At 40.3% G+C, this 20,641-nt stretch overlaps 1 protein-coding gene across 1 annotated transcript in view; it reads left to right on the forward strand.

The window, feature by feature from the left end:
* The first annotated feature begins 6,075 nt into the window (after window positions 1–6,075).
* Window positions 6,076–20,641, forward strand: part of LOC144740976 (tight junction protein 1-like) — a 65,561-nt gene continuing 50,995 nt past the window's right edge. Inside the window, 1 exon segment of the mRNA XM_078623673.1 lies at window positions 6,076–6,425. Coding sequence (XP_078479799.1) covers window positions 6,396–6,425 — 30 coding nt within the window. The 5' untranslated portion in view covers window positions 6,076–6,395.

Below are 20,641 nucleotides of genomic sequence, written 5' to 3' on the forward strand. Positions count from 1 at the left end.
GTTGGCCACCACGTGGCCCTGCAGTAAAGTTAACTGCGTTGCAACTCAAAATCTACGTCTTTAAATGTGTCCATGCTTATGTAAACATCTCCCAGTAGAACAGTAAGAAGTCACGTGGTATACAACGTGCCAGGCAGCCACAAAGTACAAAGCTGCATATAACTTCTTAAATATCATGCGTCAAGTGTATCAATGTCAACAATTACAATCACCAAGCGTTCAATCCCTCCTTAGCTTCCACTCCGTAATTATTTTGGACAACGTAGCCCATCAGCGACCTTTTTCGAGCGACGCATCCCTGCCAAAAATCAACTTTCCTGAGCAGATTGAACAATGCAATTAATCTGCGTACGTTGTCCAAATTATAGGGCATTATAGAGACCATTTCATTATACATCCCCTGCATATGTAGGGAGTTGTTGGGTTTTTTGTTGTGGTTCGACCACACCTTACTAGTGCCAGTGCAGGCTCATACATGTCGTACACAGTTCAACACCATCTGCCCATGCATGCCACACCTCAACCAGGTAAGGAGGGGCGGACAAGACGGCAGCAAGAAGTGGACTTGGATTGGGTGTCTTAGTCACGCAAAAAAAAACCCAGCACTCTTCACAATGCCATTGGGTGGCTTTGCTATGTTAATGTTACAGCAAACACTGCTCATCAGCCAATGCATTCGTAGGTGAGGTGGGATGTTGGGTGCGGCAAAGGTAGGGTTGGGAGCTTAACAGGTTGAAGTCCAACAAAGTGGAAAAGGTTTTGGTTGGAACATCACGCACGACTAAGGCAGTGATTTTTTTGTGTTGTTTTGTCTGTCGGAGAGCTCTTGGTTCTATTAAAACATATTCAGTACCGTAGTTCAATCATTGTACGGATACCGTTCTTTCTTTTATATTGATTGGCTTGTTTTAAATAGAAGTTACACGCCACACCGAGCGATACATTCACACGGCGTGGTTCACAAACGAGGAACTACAGGGACCGAGTTTTCTTGAAGCCAAGAGGGTACATACATCTCAAAGCAAACGCTTCTCAAAGGTGAGTGAGTGAGCGAGGATTTGCTTGCATTTTGTACTTGACTACGAAAGAAGTTCAGCAAACATACATACGGTCTATTATTTGAACAATACATTTTCCATTTGACCCGTTTTGGTTGAGGTTTGGCACAGATTTTTTTTTGGGCAGCCTGTGGAGCGTTGGCGCGAAGCCACCCATTTGAACGAGATTTACAATTGTAAGATAAAGTCAAAAGTTTCTATTTATTTTTATTGTCCGGATTATATATTTGCGTATAGAGTACTGCTGTTTTATTAATATATTTGTCGAAGACTTAAACGGTCTTTAATCACGCCAGTTCTTTTCCAGTAATTGTCTCATTCTTTTTACACTATAAATACATTGTGGATGTGTTACATATACATTTTTAAAGTGTCTGGGAACGGGTGTAAGATTTTGTTCACATTTATCTCTTAACTATTTGTATATTACTGTATAGCAATACTAGCCATTTATTGTATTAATTAAATGGTTAGTATTGCCTTAGCAGTCTGCCTTGCTGTATTGTTTCACCTGAGGACGATGGCTTGTGTTGCGATCGAAACGTCGTGATCTATTTTATTTTTCTACCTACGTGACTTTACCGAAAGAACCAAAGAGGATGGATTCCTGCAGTCACTAAAGATTCAAATCAAGATGATTTTATGAAAGTTTTTTTAATTTACTCTAATTGTCATTTGTACTGTAATTAATTATTTTGCAAAAAAAGATTTTCCCAAAATACTGTAAAGTTTAATTCTGTGGTTAAAAAGAACCCCCTATTCATTAATTACCGTACACTTTATATTTATGTACAACATACACTGAACAATGTACAGGATGGTTCAGATGTATTGTGACCCCCCCCATTTAATTCTCTAAAACGTAATATATATTTTTGGAAAGTGTATTTAAAACGAATATGCAAAGGCAACAACAAATAATTAGGCATCAATTAATTGGGAGCTCACAAGGCATCTGGACCAGCCTTAGTACATGAGTACATCATACAGGATGGACTGTGGCTATGACCAAATTAGCCAACGGATCTCGAAAGTTGAAGTAGGAGTGAGCCTGGATCGAGTTTGGGATGTCTGTAGCTTCCCATTCACAAAAAACAGGTTCATAATAAAGGTTTTTGGGTGAGATCGCGTAAGTATAAATGCGTCGCAACCCTCCACCACCCGACATGGCCAATCAGTAAAAAATGTGTCACGTTAACAAAACGCCAATTAGTTACTTCTTCAGCCCATCGGTGTGTTTGTGGAGTGAATCTACAACATTTACAATTTGAGTAGTACGACATTTCGCTGGAAATGACATCCAGCATCTTCGGACGATTTGCCAGAATAGTGAAGCCATCCACCTGCTTCTGGTCTTAAATAGTGCAGGACGACGTCTTCATTGAACCCCATCACGTTTCGTGATCAGAGGCGGAGGGGCATTGCAATTATGCAATAGACTAGCTTCTTTGCCCGTCCTATGACGGAAGAAGCTGTAATATTTACGAAAAAATTGAGAAGAGTATAATTGTATCTTGTGTAAATTTAATGGCAGTGATTCTTGCACAAAACTACATCATAAAACAGCTCACTCCATGTCACTAGCACTGTATTTAACTGACCTTCAATTTGTTCAAATTCACTGCTCTTTTTCGCTTCTGCTTTCGGTCGCTGGGGTTGAAATAAATTGGAAATCGATACAATATCTGGAAAATCACCGTGAAATGTAAATTTTACCATAATGTAGAAGCATAAATTAGACTTACCTTTTGTCTCAAGTGCTAAAAAAATAAATAAAGATTCCAAATCCACTTTGTTGCTACATATAATTATTTATTAGATTCACTTTCAATAAAGAAACTTCAAAGTTTAAACGAATTTGTGAAAATAATTATTCATTTCCACTCGACTTTCTGTGTGAGTGTAGAAATTCACCCGCTCATGAATATTAATGACAGGGGGTGTGGCATGTGGAGTGACGTCACGCGCGTTACACACAGACATTATTGGCTCATTATAGTAGTAATTCGTAATCCGTTAATTAGTATGCGATTCCTCTATAAGGAATTGTAATATGGATTGTGTATTACTAAATAATACGCTTCCAGGCTGCACTAAGCCTGTAGCTATCGGAGCGGTTAAAATTATTTTTATTTCTCTCAATTTGCCCGAAGATGCTGGATGTAATTTCCAGCGAAACGTCGTACTACTCAAATTCTAAATGTTGTGGATTCACTCCACAAACACACCGATGGGCTGAAGAAGTAACTAATTGGCGTTTTGTTAACGTGACACATTTCTTACAGATTGGCCGTGTCGGGTGGTGGAGGGTTGCGACGCATTTATACTAACACGATCTAACCCAAAAACCTTAATTATGAATATAATAGTGGTCGCGAAAGTCTACGTGTTAAACAACAACAACACAAATTAGGTTGTTGTTGCTGCCAGGCTGCGGGGTTACATTCCGCGCAGCAGAGGGCAGTGTAGCTGAATCCATTGTTATACTGCACTGCCATACATGCCAGTCCACGTTCCTCTAGCCTCGCCGACGACGAGAATGGTGAAGTATGGTTTATTAACCATCGCTAAGTGCACGGCGTGGGGGGAAGTGGCCCTCAATCATCTGCGCAGTCGATTGAAGTGACCGTAAAGGGCTGTACATGTACATTTGAGTTGTATTGCATTTGGGATGCTCATGGTTTTTATTTATTTTACTACTACTGTGGAATGGGACAACGCACACAACCGAAGTTTCCTCCTTTGCAACACCAGAGTGGTTCTGTATTTTGTCAAAAGGTGTAGAGTATAAACCAAAATTATACAGTGCCGTCCTGTGCTTTGCACTGGGGTTAAACCCGAGTTGGCCCAAGTCCTCTAAATTAACTGGTTTCTTTGTAATTACCGACAGATTAGCCGGGTACATTTGTAAAAAAAAACTTTTTTACGTTAAAGCCAGAACGAATACACAGTTTAGAACAATATAGTAATTGTTCAATTATCACCGTGCTGTGTGTAAAAAGGTGGCCCTCGCTCAATGAAACTATCGAATGGAAAATACTGTAATGTAAATAGTGGGGGTACAATGAAAGACGGGGTCTGTTGATCTATTAGAGATTGCAGGGTTGGTGTGGGGGTCAGCTGTTGCCTGGGGAATACTCTGGGGGGTTATTATGTCCTCCCTGTTCGGTTTAAACTGGCATAGATTGTTGTTGGCTCAGGACAGTCCCAGCTCTTTGGTACAAAAGGCATCAAATGTGTGCGACAACCCCCACCATACCCAATCATAGCCTCACAATGTTTTAACACCACGACTGCTGGCACCTGTAAGTACATTGGGTAATTGGCATTTGTACACGGTCCCCTTTGTCCGTACTCAGGTATTGTAATTATGTAACACGTTCCTTTTTTTACTTTTTTATTGTTAGAAAAGTGCAGACTTTTTGTAGCTGCTCAGTATTTGGTAGATAGTGAAGTGTGTACTATACAATGTTACGTCACACTCGCATTATAATCTGGGGTTTTTTTTCAGTCCTAAACGCACTTGCTGTCCGAAAATGACAATACTGAACCCGACTTAGTTAATGTAAATTGCCTAAGTTCACATTGTTTTTGTTGTGTTCGTGCCTACCCAGTTAACAAGTTTTAATACATTACGTTATTCTACTGTACGTATTAATTATTGGCAAGTTTGAAATGGTTATACTTTATTTCTTGCGATGTGTAGGCGGGGTTGGGTTGTTGAACGAAGGGCTGTTTTCAGGATGAATGCACATGCCCAAAAGAAAACATTATAAATGTATGAGTATCTTACATATTTCATGCTGGAACAATGCGATCTATTAAAGGTTGGTTTTACTGACAAACAGCATAATGAAAAAATACATCATTGTCTAATGAATGTTGCATTTATAAAAAAAAATTAAACAATGAGACGCCTACAAATCATCTGCTAAAACGGATGGTTATTTCAATTGATTAAACATGCTCAAGGGATCGGTTATTTGAGACAAACCCATCGAATGGTTTCTACATCTGGTATTTCCAAGAGCAATGGGATTATACTTCCCATAGCTAATGTTAATCCTCTGCACCTGACTTTCATTTAACTGTGTTGCCAGTGTTAACAGTATCTTTATAAGTGTTATTTAAAGAGGGGCCATGCCATGGAAAACATTACGCTTGCAAACTGTCGGTACGTTCATTTAAGGCTGTTCTTTTGTTAAGCACAAGAATGTTGCACTTTTTTTGCAACTAACAAGACTCTGTAAATAAGTTTTGGTCGACTGCCTAAGGAGACCTCCCTGATTATAATCTGGAAGGAAGTTGTATTAACCAAAACAAGGGCTTCAGTGGGTGCACATTTTTTCCTGTTGAACCAGCAAATCATGAGAATACGTGACCACAGCAAGCCCCCCCCCCTCCACCGCCTTATCCCATTAGCAAATCCCATCACAATTTTCACGTGTACACAGACGTTGGTATGCGTACACTCGATCTGGAAGAGTTAAGTTTGTGAGCAAAAGCGAAGGTGCCAGTGTTTGTGGAATACGTGGCAGGCGTGGCCAGCAAGTGACTCAAAGACCGTGCCATTTGCGCTAAATGCAGGGGAATGCCCCCCACATCACTTATCAATTGCACCCCCACCACCCAAATTAATCACACGGATTAAAAAAAAATGTAACCGCTGCACTAATATTGCAACACAATCCCGAGACGAAAGCGGGCCGCGTGGCCACTATCTTCTTAAGCGGTGGCACTTTGCGGTGTTGTTTTTTTTCCTCCCTCTCTCCCGTCCTCCCAAAGAGAATTGTTTTGACACCTTAAAGCCCTCTCCCTACCACCACCACCGACCAACCACAACCACCCCCCCCCCTGGCCAGCCAGTTGGTGGGGGCCCATCGTCATGGTTACCCCGAAGGGAATGGAATGTCCCCCCCCCCACCACCACCTTGCGTAGTTGCCTCGCCATTGGCTGCTGCACAGCGGCGGTGAGTGGCGCTTCTGGGGTTGCTGCTGCTGCTGCTGGTGGTGGTGTAGTAGTGGTGTTGGTGGTGTAGTGGTGGTGGTGTGTAGTAGTGTTGGTGGTGGTTTGTGGTAGTGGTTATATACACGAGCAAGTGGGGGGGTGGGGGGTGGTGGCCAAGTTATCGGTGCAGACACAGACAGACATATTGGATTGTCAGTGGGAAGAGCGAGTCGAGTGGAGCGGCCACGGGGTGTAGTTGTGGCTTGCTGCTGCTGCTGGGGTGTAAGCGATCAGTGACACGAGCGGTGGTGGCCACAGTGAGACGTCAGACTCAAGTAACAGGACACACAACACACACACAGCACAACAAACAAGGCAGAGCAAGAGAGATGTCGTACGGTGGTGGAGCCTACAGGAAGGTGGGAATTTTGCTCGTGTTTTGTTTTAACATTCTGCCAAAGAGAAACGTTGTGAAGTTTGTGTGTGTAATTATCTGTGTTTGCCAGGGTGTTTTATAATGTTTTTGGGGGGGTAAGCAAGCACCTGTAGGAGCTGCTTTAAATACATTTCTAACTGCGCCCTTTTGGACTTTGTGGGGTGGTGGGGGGGACAGGACAGTGTTTTTCTTCTCACGTGGGTTCGGAACGCTGTGTGACAGAGTGATTATAAGACGACGAGTTTTGTAACAGCACAAAGTTTGACGGTCGGAGATTGTCAATTGAATCGTGAGCTCGTAGGCGTGGGTAAGAGTCGTTTTTGCTTGACTTCATTTGGTTGTGGGGGGGGGGAAACATTTACTGTCTCGTTTTTTGTACAGACGAGGCAATTCGTTGATGTAGAAATGAATGATTGTGCGTTAATGTCATCCGTGCATTGATCGTAGATTTTTGTTACGTAAAAAACACGTTGCTGCCTCCAATGTACGGAATTTAAATGTGAGAGTTTAGCACTGTATGTGTTCGATATACAGTAGTAGTGGCTTTAGCACTGGCTATTCGCCCATGCAGCGAATAAACTTGCTACCTGAGTTGAATTCATGGCCATGGCTGAAAGTCATTGGCGAGTGATATTCAAAACCGGTTATGTGAGTGCATCAAGCGAAAAAACTTGCTACCTGAGTTGAATTCCTGGCCATGGCTTAAAGTCATTGACGAGTGATATTCAAAACCGGTTATGGGATACCCTTGACGAACTTGCCTTGGCCAGCACTGTTAATTGTGTCGTCGTGGTCAAGCAACAACAGGCGTAGTAGGGGAAAGCATTCATCCAGCAGTGGATGGACAAGGAGCTGTACGTTATGTGTTGATGACGAAAGAACACCGCAATATCAACAATGAATGTTGTGATGTTTTTAAAACGCGCATTGTTGGGTTAACGTTGTTGGGCATGGGCAGGTGTTTACGATGACATACTGCTTGCTGTCAAGGTGACCACGTTTATAACGTGGCCCTTAGACTACCTGCAATTTACTGTACAGGCTTACCTAATGTTAAGTGCAAATTTAGCTCATCCTCCAACAAACACAATTTAACATTGGCACACGCTTATGCAGTGTTTATGATTGTGACCAAATTGGGCAATGTCGAAAATACTGTATGTGTTTTAATTGTCAAGTTTATGCAGGCTTGGATAAAACGATTACAGTATCCTGAGTACAATGCAGAGCATTTCAAGGTTATAAAACACCTTGGTTAAGTAATGCCTTGACCAATGTGCGCAAACGTTTTAAGTTGTGATTTTTCTTAAGTGGGTTGAACGGGTTTAATCTCAAGACTCATTCCCACACGGGCAATTTATTTTTTGTCGTTTTTCGTTTAGACAATGTAATTCAGAAAACAAAACATTGTGGATAAAATACGCGCTTGGCCCATTGTGTTTCTGCCACTGTAATAAATCAAATTGCTGTTATATATGCGCGCCCAACAACAGACTATCCACACAGTGCAAGTAGGCCCACGAAACATTCTACTTAAAATTTGATTGCAATAATGCTTACATGAAAACACGTAAATGAGTTAGTTTCTATATTCGGCAAATGATGAATCTAGCCACACCACTTGAGGCATTAAGTTTGGGTAATTGGTGGTCATCATTATCACATCAAGCTCAAATTATAGATGGCACGTATTCCGACGTTCATGGTCACAATGGATATGAAGGGTTTAGGTCATTTAGATACGTTAATTGGCACGTGAAAATTGTTAAAATGAAATGGTTCCCAAGAAGGACAACTGCCCTTGCTGTTGTGCTGGCTATTACGCAATGATAACGATCGCTCTGTTATTTAAAGGAAATATTGTTTGTTTTTTAAAGGAAGTGTGCTTTGCTGGCATGTTCTTGTCCAAGTCACTTAACATACATTGCACCATCAGACGTTGTTTTTAGGACTGTGCGAGAGAGCACTGTATCTGTACAATGTAGTGGCCCATGTGTAGCAGCAGCTTGTATGAAGACAAAAGTATCCTATGAATGGGTGAAGCGAAACAATGGGTCATCATAACATTCCAACGGAGGAATGCATGGGGCGCTGCCAACGTCTGGTGAAACAGAAGTTAGACGCCTCAGAATGCTGATAAAGTTAATAATTGTTCAAATGGTTGGAAAACATTACAGTATTGTAATGCGGTCGACATTGGATTTGCAAAAAGGCAACACGCCGACATTTTAATTTCAGTTATGTCCCCGGTTTAATGATTGATCCAAAGGTTATAATTTTTGTTGAATTTATAACTTCCATTGACATATTTGGTCCCTTTTTGCTCAAAGTATTTTTTAAATGAAAACTACAATATGCGTTTGGGTTTTAACTTGGCATCAGCTGAGTATATTTACACTCGCTTAGAAGGCTTTATTTTGGATTAAAGTACTGTACATACCAAATTGTTGGAGGCCATTTAATGTATCGTGCCAAGTAATAAAGCTGCGGTCAATAGGTCTTTCCTCCCACTCTTTGCGTGACGTGTGTTGGTAGATGTATCCACTCACAACTTATCCTTAATGAATATCCAGCTTTTCATGTTTTATGTTCTATGAAGGACCATTTCTCAAAACGTCACCTATTATATATATTCTTCCTTTTCAAGGCAGTTTTATTGACGAATGTTGAGGTTTTTTTATTCGTGAAAATACAATATTGAACTGAAGTGCCTTATTTTATTACTTGGATAAATTTAATACAATACGGTACTCTGTAGAGTTGGTCGGTTGGCGGAGATCGCGGTGGTGAGACGTTATCTCCCTCGTCTAGTATGAAGGAAGGATTCATGGGTTCAATCCCGACTCTGACGCCTGTATATTTGGAGTTTGCATGTTATCCCCGTGGTCGTGTGGATTTTTCTCTTGGTCCTTCGGGTTTTCCCACCACATTTAGAAACATGCGTTTAGGGTATTTGGCTGAAATACATTTCCGCATTGCGAGCCACTTCGTTGAGCAGTCGTTTGTGGCCAGGTCGCTTCTGAAAAAGAGCTGTATCGATCAGTAGGCCTTACCTGGTTAAATGAAAAAAATTGTTGTGTCACAGCACTGAGCCAGGATTTCTGAGACCTCGGGTTAGAAATCCACTTTTTAAGCTATAAATTAATGAACTGCGTTGTAAAGTGTAGCGAGTTGATGGTATCAACTTGGTCACCAATGACTGCACAATAAAACCCTATTATATCAAATGTGTTTGACTTAATTAATTTTGGAAAATTACAGCGCTCATAAAAACAATCTGGTTGAATTGCGAGGTGACTAAAGATTTATCTGGCAATAGCATGTTTGAAAGTGCAAGCAGATGAGATGCTATTTGAAGGCATCTCATAAGTGGTTCCATGAGATCTCCTTCTGCAGACCAATCTCGAACATGGAATAAGGACAATTGGAATTAAAGTTGGGAACAAAATGAAACAATTCTTGCATAATAAAGTACTGCAACTTGCTGAGTTTCTATCATTAATGTAAAGTGATTGTGTATTTCTAAAAGGACCTGCTCATTCTTCATAGAATGACAACACCCAGTGGACAGAATGACGTGAACCCCAGTGAATGACGAAGCTCATACCAAAATGTGACATTTTTAATTGAGGTCAAGGTGAACTTTGTACGTTGATAATGGCGCATAGCAATGTGCAGTGGTGTCTATGAAAACACCAATTTTGTCTTTTCGTTTAAAAATTCTGTTGTATAAACCCATAAAAGGAATGGCATTAGGTCAGTAAATAGAGGGTCTCGTGATGCCATTTTTGGGCCACTGCAAGATGGTCAGTGGAGGGGGCAGGGAAGGATAAGCAAAGAGGGATGGGTACAGTTTATGTTTATACGTGGAGCAAGTGCTTTACAAAAACGTGTGCCCATCAGAGGAAAGAGTAAATTACGACGTTTAACCACTGTCGTACAGTATTTGCTTGCGACCCATGTAACGCCTAACTTGTCCGGTCAAACCAAAACGTGGAGTCCCAGTGGACTTAAAAGGTGTGGCTCCACGCAAAGAAGGCTTTATGCAGATGCGGAAAATAAACATTTACAAAGGCACTAAAGTCGTATGCTCCAGTAAACATGAAGAGAATCCGTGAACTGAGTGGGCGGAAATGGTTGCTGCCACGGAAGCGACATGAAAATTAGAAAAGGTTTCTCGACCAGAATGACGCTGTAATGAGTCACATTGATGACTATACCCTTGTTTCATTGATGAGGCAAAGCATGGAATGCCGGCCATACGACCAAGGACATTGTTGGTGACATCATTGTTTGCTGACAGTAATTTTATACGATTTGCCTGTATGCGGCTGCTGTCACGTGATACAAAAAATAATGGCCTATGTTTACGCTGCCACAACCACCAAACTATACTCATTTTAAATCCAATTTTCTTTTTTCTTGGTTGCCTTTCCCCCTCAACCGTATAAATATGAGTACACAATGATCAACGCAGCAGCGAAAGAAATGGTACAATAATTTTTCTCACTTGGTGTATTGACAGCATGAATTGCTCACTTTAACATTCGTAGTAATAACAAAATTGTGTTATTGGCGCATGCTTGAACTACAGTACATCAATAATGCAACGAGTAAGATTTGAGCTTCTATGGCATTATTTCAAAATAAAAAAAATATTGCGGTATTTTCGACATTTGGCCGGAATTCAATACGAGATGAGAACGTGTGCGTGTGTGCTCACCACCACCACACGCGCCACAAGTTTTGTGACTGAATTGTTTTTGGAGGAGCCCTGCATCGTTTTGCTTGGCTCGCCAGCCAGAGGAGTGCTTCCCGATGGTCTTTCTGATTTTTCCCCCCCGAAAATACAGTAAAGGCGTGTTTTCTTGGGCCAAAATATTTTAACCTTCCACACTTTTCCCCCTCCCCCCGTTTGTGCCCTTGCAATATCAGCATTGTCGAGTAAATTAGTTGTGCAAGTGGTAACACCGAAGCAAGCAGGAATGATTAAATCGGTGGCCGGCTACTGATGATGTTGAGAAGGCGAGTCTTTCAGGTGTAGTGGTAGTTAACGACTCAACGACTACAGGAAGTGATGTCTGCTGATAGCATTCCTTAATTGTTAGTTTATAGATACATTGCAGGAATCGTAAATATGCTTGGACATATGTTGTTTCGGGATTTGAGAAACATGAAACTGGTTGCCGTGTAAGGATATTCACATAATGTTGAATTTTATTGTATCTGTTTGATGTAAATCGACGCGCATGAATGGGTGTACTTATATACACGATGCATATTGTTAAGTGCACAGGAGTGTGCGAGTTACTTGAAAAACGTTAGCATATTTATGAAGGAAAGAGAGTTTGTACCTGCTGTTTCATCGGTGTGAACTTTTTGAAAAAAAAGTACTTTGTTATTACCGTAACACTCTGAATATTGGGAGCTTCGATATCAGACGAAGAGCTCGGTTTTGCACAGATATTGTGTACGTTGTAAATGCCAAAGTGATTGATATTTGACTTTCATAAACATACGGATATATTCAATGCGAATGACAAGAATGTTACGTAGTATCATATTGTCTTAATATTTTATATATCCCGGAGGAAAAACGCTCGGAACTAAGCGTATCCCATTACTGCATATACATTTTTTTTTACTCCATGAAGTGTTTCAGTTTTTGTTGTCTTTATTGCAGCACGTTTGACTTATTTATAACGAAAATTGCATGGGCAGAATGTTACTGTCCACACATGAAGGCCCCCCCCCACCCCACCTCCGGGTCCATAATAATGTAACAAAAACATCTTCCGCATAAAATGTCATCTTGTCTGATTAAGGTCAGCAAGGTTATCAATAATTTATTGCCGAAATTGGAAACGCTGTCGCCCGGCTAAAACGTTGCAGAGAGATTGGATTGCAGCGAGCTCGGTCCAACTCGTTTGGCCGCTCTGCTGTTTGGGAACACTGGTGATGTTTTTTTGGTTGTTAAATTACTCTTTGCACACATATCAAGTTCTGTATTAACTGATATACCGTATGGCAATGAATTGAGTAAAACATTCGACTTCCGAGTTGTCGTTTTGTTATTCCGCAGTTATTTGTCGACTTCACTCGGTGCAGTCCGCTCGTCTTCTGGGTCATATCTATCAAGATGCTTTAAACTCTTGATTATTTTAGTTGGAAAGTTTTTAATAAACAAGTGCTTTTCGGGGAATGAAAATGCGATGGAAGCACTTGTAATCTTGTTCCGATACAATATTCTTGGAATCTGTTTACACATTTTTAAAGTGGTATGCACTCTACCCTGAACACAATCTGATGAGGTCTATAAGATCTTCTTTTAAAAACACAATATTAATGTGTTTTGAAATGCTCGGTAATGTCCAAATAGAGTTTAAAACACATTTTTTTTACTTGGTTCTTTTTCATGCCTTTTGCTAGCTGTATTTATACATTTGTAAAATTGCGAGGAAGCCTCAGCATTTATAACTTTAATTGGATGGTAAAGTTAACTTGGCATGAGTGATTGTTTCTTACTTTTTGGCCAAAATTTTTTTCATTTACCGACTTCAATTATCTACTGTTTTTTGTCTTTTTCATTAACTATAAATGCCATGCAAATGGTGTTTTTAATGAATGAAACCTTGTTTTACCTTCATAGGTAAACTAGTTTTTTTTCTGTTAATATTGAACTGAATTCTGTTGACAAATGTGTTCTGAGCAAGCTGGTAATTGTTCACTGATGACCTCATGATATGAGCTGACTAATCTAGCAAACTAATTGGTGTTGTACGTGCAATGGATTGAAGCCCACACTGCTTTTAAACCCAGTGTCAAACGCATCTGTGGTCACGTGTAATAGAAGATGTGTTGAATAGAAAGCACACCTTGATGGAGGCTTAGGCAAACCATATGCTGTTTATCCACACGGGTTCTTTCTCAACTTGCCCTGCTCCTGCAGTACTTGTTTACATTTTAAAGATTCAAATGGCGTATCTATTTCCAGTTAAAGTCTTGCTCCCATTATTGCTGTCATTACAAGAGCTCAATCCATTTGTATGTCTATGAAATGCTTCACGGTAATGAAAAGTCAATTTTAATTTTGGTTGTTCTTTAAAAATGTCAATGTTCTCACCATAACGTGGAAAAAACTGTAGTTTAATGGCTATTTACTCTGGCTAGGACCCTGGACAGTTTGTAATTACTATCTTTTTGTAATTTGTGCTCGTCTGTGCTTACTCTACAGACAATTGGTAGTCAATAGCAGAATGAGGATTCGTGGTATATTTTGACCAGACTAATGGCTTGTCAACTGTAATTCACTAATAAGGTTGACACTCGAATCCAAGATTTGTCCTCTTGTGACGTGAGCTTAAAAAAACTGATCTTTTAGAAGAATGCAGCTTGGGCCTCTGGGTGGTAAATCTACGTAGTAATCTACGGAGAAGACTTCTTGTATAAATAAGTGTCAGTTTATAACAGATAACACTAGGTGGAATTTTTTGTTGTTTTTATTTGAATTAGGGACGTTGGTATGTGTGTGTTTCATCACCATCACCATCTTCACGACCGTCATCCTAAGGCACATGGCTCATCGAAGAAGGTTGCAAGGTTAAGACCTGTTCAAGGGGTCATCTTAACTCTTTACATCCTCAGATCAATAAAACGAGTACTACAGTATTTTGTGGGACGTTAACAGTGCTTTTTTCTATGAATAGCCAAACCTCTGCCCTAGGAATGTGATGTTTTTTTACCAGTGTCGGCACAGCTGTTAAAATGAGATTGACCAGACCCCAATGATAATTGAACATGCACAGGAAACCACTGACACTATGTTGTATGAAAAGTGTTCATGATAAATACAATTGCGTTTTAAAATTGTGAAGTAAGGTTTTAACCTACTGCATTTGTTATTACAGGAGCATGTCTTATCCATTACCCTATTACCTGTGACTGCCATTACCTGCTGGAGACATTGGATTTTTCAAAACTCATATTACTTAATGCCCAATTGTTCCAATTTTCCACAATTATGTGCTTTTCCCCCCATAGTTATTTGCTTAATGTGTCGCTATTGTGCTTTTTTCTACAGATAACAGGCCTTTACTGACAAAATTATCCCATTATTTATTATTTTCCCATGTGTGAGTGGAGTAAAATCATGGTTTTCTCCATGGATTTTAGGATCCACTATATTTTGACCCACATCACTCACCTAAGGATAAGAGGTATTCTTGTGTACTGTGTGCACTTTAGGCTTTCTAAGAATCCTCTGCCAAGGTTTACAGTTTTGTATTATCCACGTTTTGCTTGTTAACTCAAATACAGTCCTGTGCTGTGATTAACCGCATGTAAAAATGCAATACTCTCAGTTTTGGGAATCTTAGAAATACACACTTGCACGAATTAAAACTGTTTATTGGCATTTGCAGTCCATGTTGACTTATAAAACAAAGTCTGTAAATGCAGCAATGGAAGTGCTGGCTTTCCTTTTACTGTGCCTTTTACGACAGGTAAAAAGGATTGAATATCGCAAAGAATGTTTGGAATTTACATGACCTCGAGTTCCCCTTGGCAACCCTTATCTACTGAGATAACAGTGAACAAGCTTTATTTAAATATTTTTGTTTCTCAATAGAAGATGTTTGGCTGCTTTCTTGGCTAAGTATGGAATAAAAAAGCACCTATTTGGTGACGTAGTGCCTGCCACTTGACATTTTCATGAGGGTGAAGAATGTGGACATTCTGCAGACAGATTGTGGTATTTACGACTAAAACTTTGTTTTACTAGGTAAAGCCCACTGAGCTTAATTACCTCTTTTTCAGAAGCGACCTTGCCACAAATTATTGGATCATGATCTCTAGTTTTTTTTATTTTCGACCTTAATACAATGGTAGACTAATCACTGGTGTTGTTGTGGAGAATATATATATAACAAATTAAGCAGATAATATCCCTCTTATTTGTCCTTCCATACAAAGAGTAAAAGTTTATTTTTTACACAATCGTATCGCTCGCAGTCTTCTTGTGAGTCATATTTCAGCAGTATTGGTTTAACACGGGGAAACCGGTCCAGAATGTCCTTTTTTTTCAAACTAATGCAAAAAAAAATCACTTTTGGATGTCCACGTGGTTGATGGGATGTGTAAAATAACCAACACTTTTCGTGCGGAGGGAAATATATGAGAGGAAGGCTTTATTGTCTGGTTATTTAAGTTCTGATTAAAACACTGAGCCTTTGTGTATCACTAAAACAATCTGCCACAACCTCAATGTAGTAATGTACAGTTCAGTCCCTCTAAATGCATAAAACTTGTATGGAATTAAGTGAAGAATACTGCTTGTGTGTATTTTTTTACAATCTACAACGTTGCATAATGCTCATGAAAAAGAAAACCATTTTCCAAGAATCTCTTTTTAAAATACAATGCAAATGATTTCCATGCTTTAATATACGAAACAATTTACATAGCTGAGTCCACTTACTGTCATGATTTAGGGAATGTTATGGACTGTTAAAGCAGTATGAAATGCCCAATTGTGGTTGAGCAGTAGCAGATTGGCATGGGGATATTTTATTGTGTCCGCCAAGTAAGCTCTTGAGAAAATGCCTTGACCCTGCTGCTCTTACGTTTTCTTGTGAATGTATGGCATAATGCAGGCAAGGTTATTTAGAGGTGTTATTCTTGTGGCTGGAGATTCCTAGTCCACTCAGCAAAGTTATTTATAAAACATAATTTAATATTGGTCTTTACAGCAATCCTTACAATTTCTTGTCGTTGGGGTTTGTTTCAATAATTTGCATTTTTATTCTCATTGGGTTTTAACAGTTTCATGCTGTCAGCCCAATTGCTATACAGTACTAGCATATGTGATTGCCACATATGTGCTTGCTACCATATGGTGGTTGTCCTGTTGAAAACTGGCCCCTGCATAGGACAATTGAAATTCTGCCACTCGCTCAGGACTGCCAATAGAACTGTGCTTATTGGAGCTTGTGAACATCTATCTTCGTGGACGGACAAACCTGTTTTTATAAAATATAAATTTTAGCATATATTGCATGCAGTATTTCATTAAAAATCTATTTTTAATATTCCAAGCTCATTTATTCATGGTTGAACACGTAGGCTTTCGCGACCAATATCCATAATACAGGTTTTTTGGGTTAGATGGCGTAAATATAAATGTCGTTAATACCGCCACCACCCGACACAGCCATTTAATCTGGTTGCTGCCTGATGAAGCTGGTTGTAATTACTGGCGAAATGTTGTACTTCAATTGTAAATGTTGTGAATTTTCTCTCCAACACACCGGTGTGCTGTACTAGTAACGAATTGGCATGTTCTGTGTACGTGACAAATCTTGCTAATTGGCTTGGCGGGTGGTGGTGGGTTTAATTACACATTTATATATTTACGCGATCTAACCCCAAAAACCTGTATTATGGGTTATTCATGGTTGTATACAGGCAATGCCACTACATGCTCCTACTGCTCCTAACATTAACCATCTTCAACAATGTGAGATAGATTGAATAACATTGTTTTGTTGGTGGACTGGTGGCCTGTTTAATGACATGCGAGTGGAGACAAGTTCATTGATGGGATATTGGCAGATGCTGTGGAAGGCTTTATCTCACCTTGACTTTGAAGAATTGAGCCCATTGCCGTGACTGAAGGTTATGAGAAGGCACATGCTTGTAGCAGTCACGTTACCAGTCAAAAAAAGTAATTCAAAACATGGTGCATAAACCGACATAGTCGTTATTTAACACAGCAGTGTAGTGTGATTAATTTGTGTTTACATGTTGTCAATTGAGCAATTTGCATAGCAATTCCCACTTTATGGCAGGCTGTTAATTCTTGTGAACTAATTTGAGCACTAAAACTTCTAATTAATTGCCTGTGGCCTTGTGTTCCCATTTCTGTAGCCCCTGAGAGGGTGGCGTACAGTGCGATTTGACTGGAGCTTAATGATTCTGGCAGGTCGTCCGGCTGTGTCAAGGGAGGATATCGCGCTGTTCGGGGTGATCTATCACACTCAATCGAACCATTTTGTGCCAGGGGTTGCTGTTTAGTCTGCGTCCACAGTGAATGGCAATGTCAGCAGACATGCGATCCCTAAAAAACACAATAGGTTATCGTGCTCATTTGGTATGTTACGTGCACGCAATTTTTTTTACACTTGTGCGCTGAACTCTTTAAATGTGAGTTTGAGTATTTGTAAATATGATGTATATGTTGTGCCCGTTTTTGTCAATCCACTGCTGGATGAAGGCCTCCCCCAGCGCTTGTGTGGGTCGTATTTGATCATACGTAACAAGGCAGCTCAAAGCGGGTTGGTGAAGGCGGGAAGCATCGGTGCGGAAGTATAGTTTTACGATAAATGTATCCACACTGCCCACCATGTATTTGTACAGTCCTATGAAAACTCGTTTTTGCGTGGAGGTCAAATACAAAGTTGATTTGGTTATTTCATAACCTAACTACGGCATGTCCTATACAGTAATGTAAGGCGTGAACTTCTTTCGCACCGTACATAGCCAACCGTGCTAATCGGAGGTGCGGAAGGACATCAAGCTAAACACGAAAATCAGTTCTAGAGTATTGTGCAGCTATTCAATCGGCAGGCCGCGTGTGGTGGGGTAAAATGTGGCTGTTCTCACCTCTGCCAAGAGGCCTGGCCAGTGTGAAATTATGCCAAATACCCTCTAGAGCAGTGGCTCTTAACCAGGGGTGCGAGATGCCCTTTGTGCGGGTGCCGAGACATGCCAGATCTTTTTAGACGGTAAGTCATTGAACACAAATGAAACACAGGCACGTAAGTACAACTAATTTGTTTCTTCAAACCTTTATTAATAGTATACATTTGTTTACGATTGGGAACCAAAGGGGGGTGCAAGGCTGCAGTAAAGGTTAAGAACCACTGCTCTAGAGGGTTCTCTGGAGCTTCCTCTAGTGCTGGGGTCCCCAACCCCTGGGCCACGGACAGGTACCGGTCGGTGGCCTGTTAGGAACCGGGCCGCACAGCAGGAGGTGAGAGCGGTGAGTCCGCGCGTGGCCCGCCCCCATTATTTTATTTACCACTTCCGTCCGCGCCTCTTTCCCACACTGCACACATGTCACAGTTTTGGTAAGCCCACAAGCTCTAACCCTTAGCCAAAATGAGTAATAAACAAATGTCGCCGGAGAGCTTTTTTGAAAAGGGGGAAAGACCCAATGATGACCCCCCCCCCGCCCAGGTCCGTGAAAAAATTGTCTTACACGAAACCGTTCCCTGGTGCCGAAAAGGTTGGGGACCGCTGCTCTAGTGGATGCCCTTTCTCCAACAGTGGTGTTGAGTCAGCAATTTCCAGGGCTGCATCTTTACCTAAATAGTACTATCATGAAAATAATAATCAAAGTTTTTAATATTTTTTTCCAACTAAACTATTTTCTATTTTAGCTAGCCCCACTGAGCTATAGAGTAGCTCTTTTTCAGAAGGGACCTGGACACAAATGATAGCTCAACGAAGTGGCTGATGTGGAAATGTATGAGCAGCCAAATACTCTAAACGCATGTTTCTAAATGTGGAGGGAAAAACCGGAGGACCCGCAGAAGAACATGCAAACTCCAAATATGTAGGCATCTTTAGAGTCATCAAGTGACTGCATAGCTTTGTGGTTAGCATGTTTCTCACTAAGCCAGTTTATACACATTCAAACTGGAAACTGCCCATCAGCAACATAAGTAGGACTGCATTATAAAGTAAGAGCACATTCTGTTCTGTAGTAGGTGCTGCGTTTTAGGCAATGGTCTCTCTTCCGGGTAGACATTTCAACTGTTTAAGTAAAGCAGCTGTCTGGTAGTGTACTTGTGTTACCAAAGTGTGTCTGAATGAATATTAAACACTGTAAAACGTAATTTTCAGGAGTTGCCTCCTGCGTTGCTCACGGAGCCAAAAGCCAACATTTATAAAATTATTTGTAAGTGTACAGATTTATAGATTGCGTACAATAATGGTAATTAACTTTATATGCATATCCACTTTGCTAAAGGGATTAAAATGCATGTTGCATCTCAACATTCTAAAGGGTAATGTGGAAACTGATGTCTTTACTTTTCTAATGACTGAAATAAGCATTTCTTTTGCATACAAAGAGGTATGTTTATCATTGTTAAACGAATTATTTTTTTGATACTGCAGTTGGTGCACAAATGATAAACTTTACACATTCGTCAATAACGCTACTTTAAAAGTAAAACATGTAATAGGTGACGTTTGGGAAATTGCCCTTCTCAGTTATGTGCAATGACGAAGAAGGGTCATTACCAGGAATGTCGCCTATTATATATTTTTCTTTTTAGACAGTACAATTGATGAGTGAGTATTGTGTGCATCCTTGTGGTGGTTAAGTTAACAGTCGTGTACTCATGTAACTACTAACCTACATGCAATATCCATATGTTGTGCCTTCTATTACCAAACCAATCATGTGTTATTATAATTTGGTCCAGCAGATATTGAGCAGGTGCTAAATTTAATGTTCCATCTGTGAAGTTTTTGAGCAAAGGCATCAAATTATGATTTTTTTTGGGGGGGGGGGGAAATGTGCGATTTAATGCAGGGTCCAAATCTCTTAAAAATAAGGATGTTAGCAAAGTGGTCAATTTTGGTTCACAGCACATTCAGGAAAGTGGCCAGGGTAAACTACTTATTCGCTATCTGTTCCTTGCAATGGAGTACTTGACTTTGCAATCTGACTGTTTTTCAAGTGCTCTGAATTGTACTCTTAGGCGTTCATTATAGTGTATGACATTTTCTGGCTCTTGGACATCTGAACAGTAGAGATGGTTTAAACAAGCAAGGTTGACAGGGCATACTCGGTATCTACCCCCAAACATTGGTGCATATTTTTTAGTTTGAGACAAGACTTTTTTTGTTCCAGTGAAACTTGACATTTTCTCTCGCTTGTAAACATTATCTTAAAATGACGAACTTTGTGTAATGTTCTCTGACTGTTATTTTAAACTTTTGGCATTATAAGAGTACAAATCCACTATAATACGGTACATTTGACCATTTGCGTCGTGGATTTCAATACAATACAGTGCAGTATTGCTGTGACAATTAATCTGCTGGATAAAAAGACTGCAAGGACAATTGGAGACCTTTCCACGCTATGATTGTCACGTGTGGCAACATGTGTGGAACCTGCTTATGGCA

This window comes from Lampetra planeri, chromosome 3, assembly GCF_965212315.1.
Source record: "Lampetra planeri chromosome 3, kcLamPlan1.2.h2, whole genome shotgun sequence".
NCBI classification, from domain to species: domain Eukaryota; kingdom Metazoa; phylum Chordata; class Hyperoartia; order Petromyzontiformes; family Petromyzontidae; genus Lampetra; species Lampetra planeri.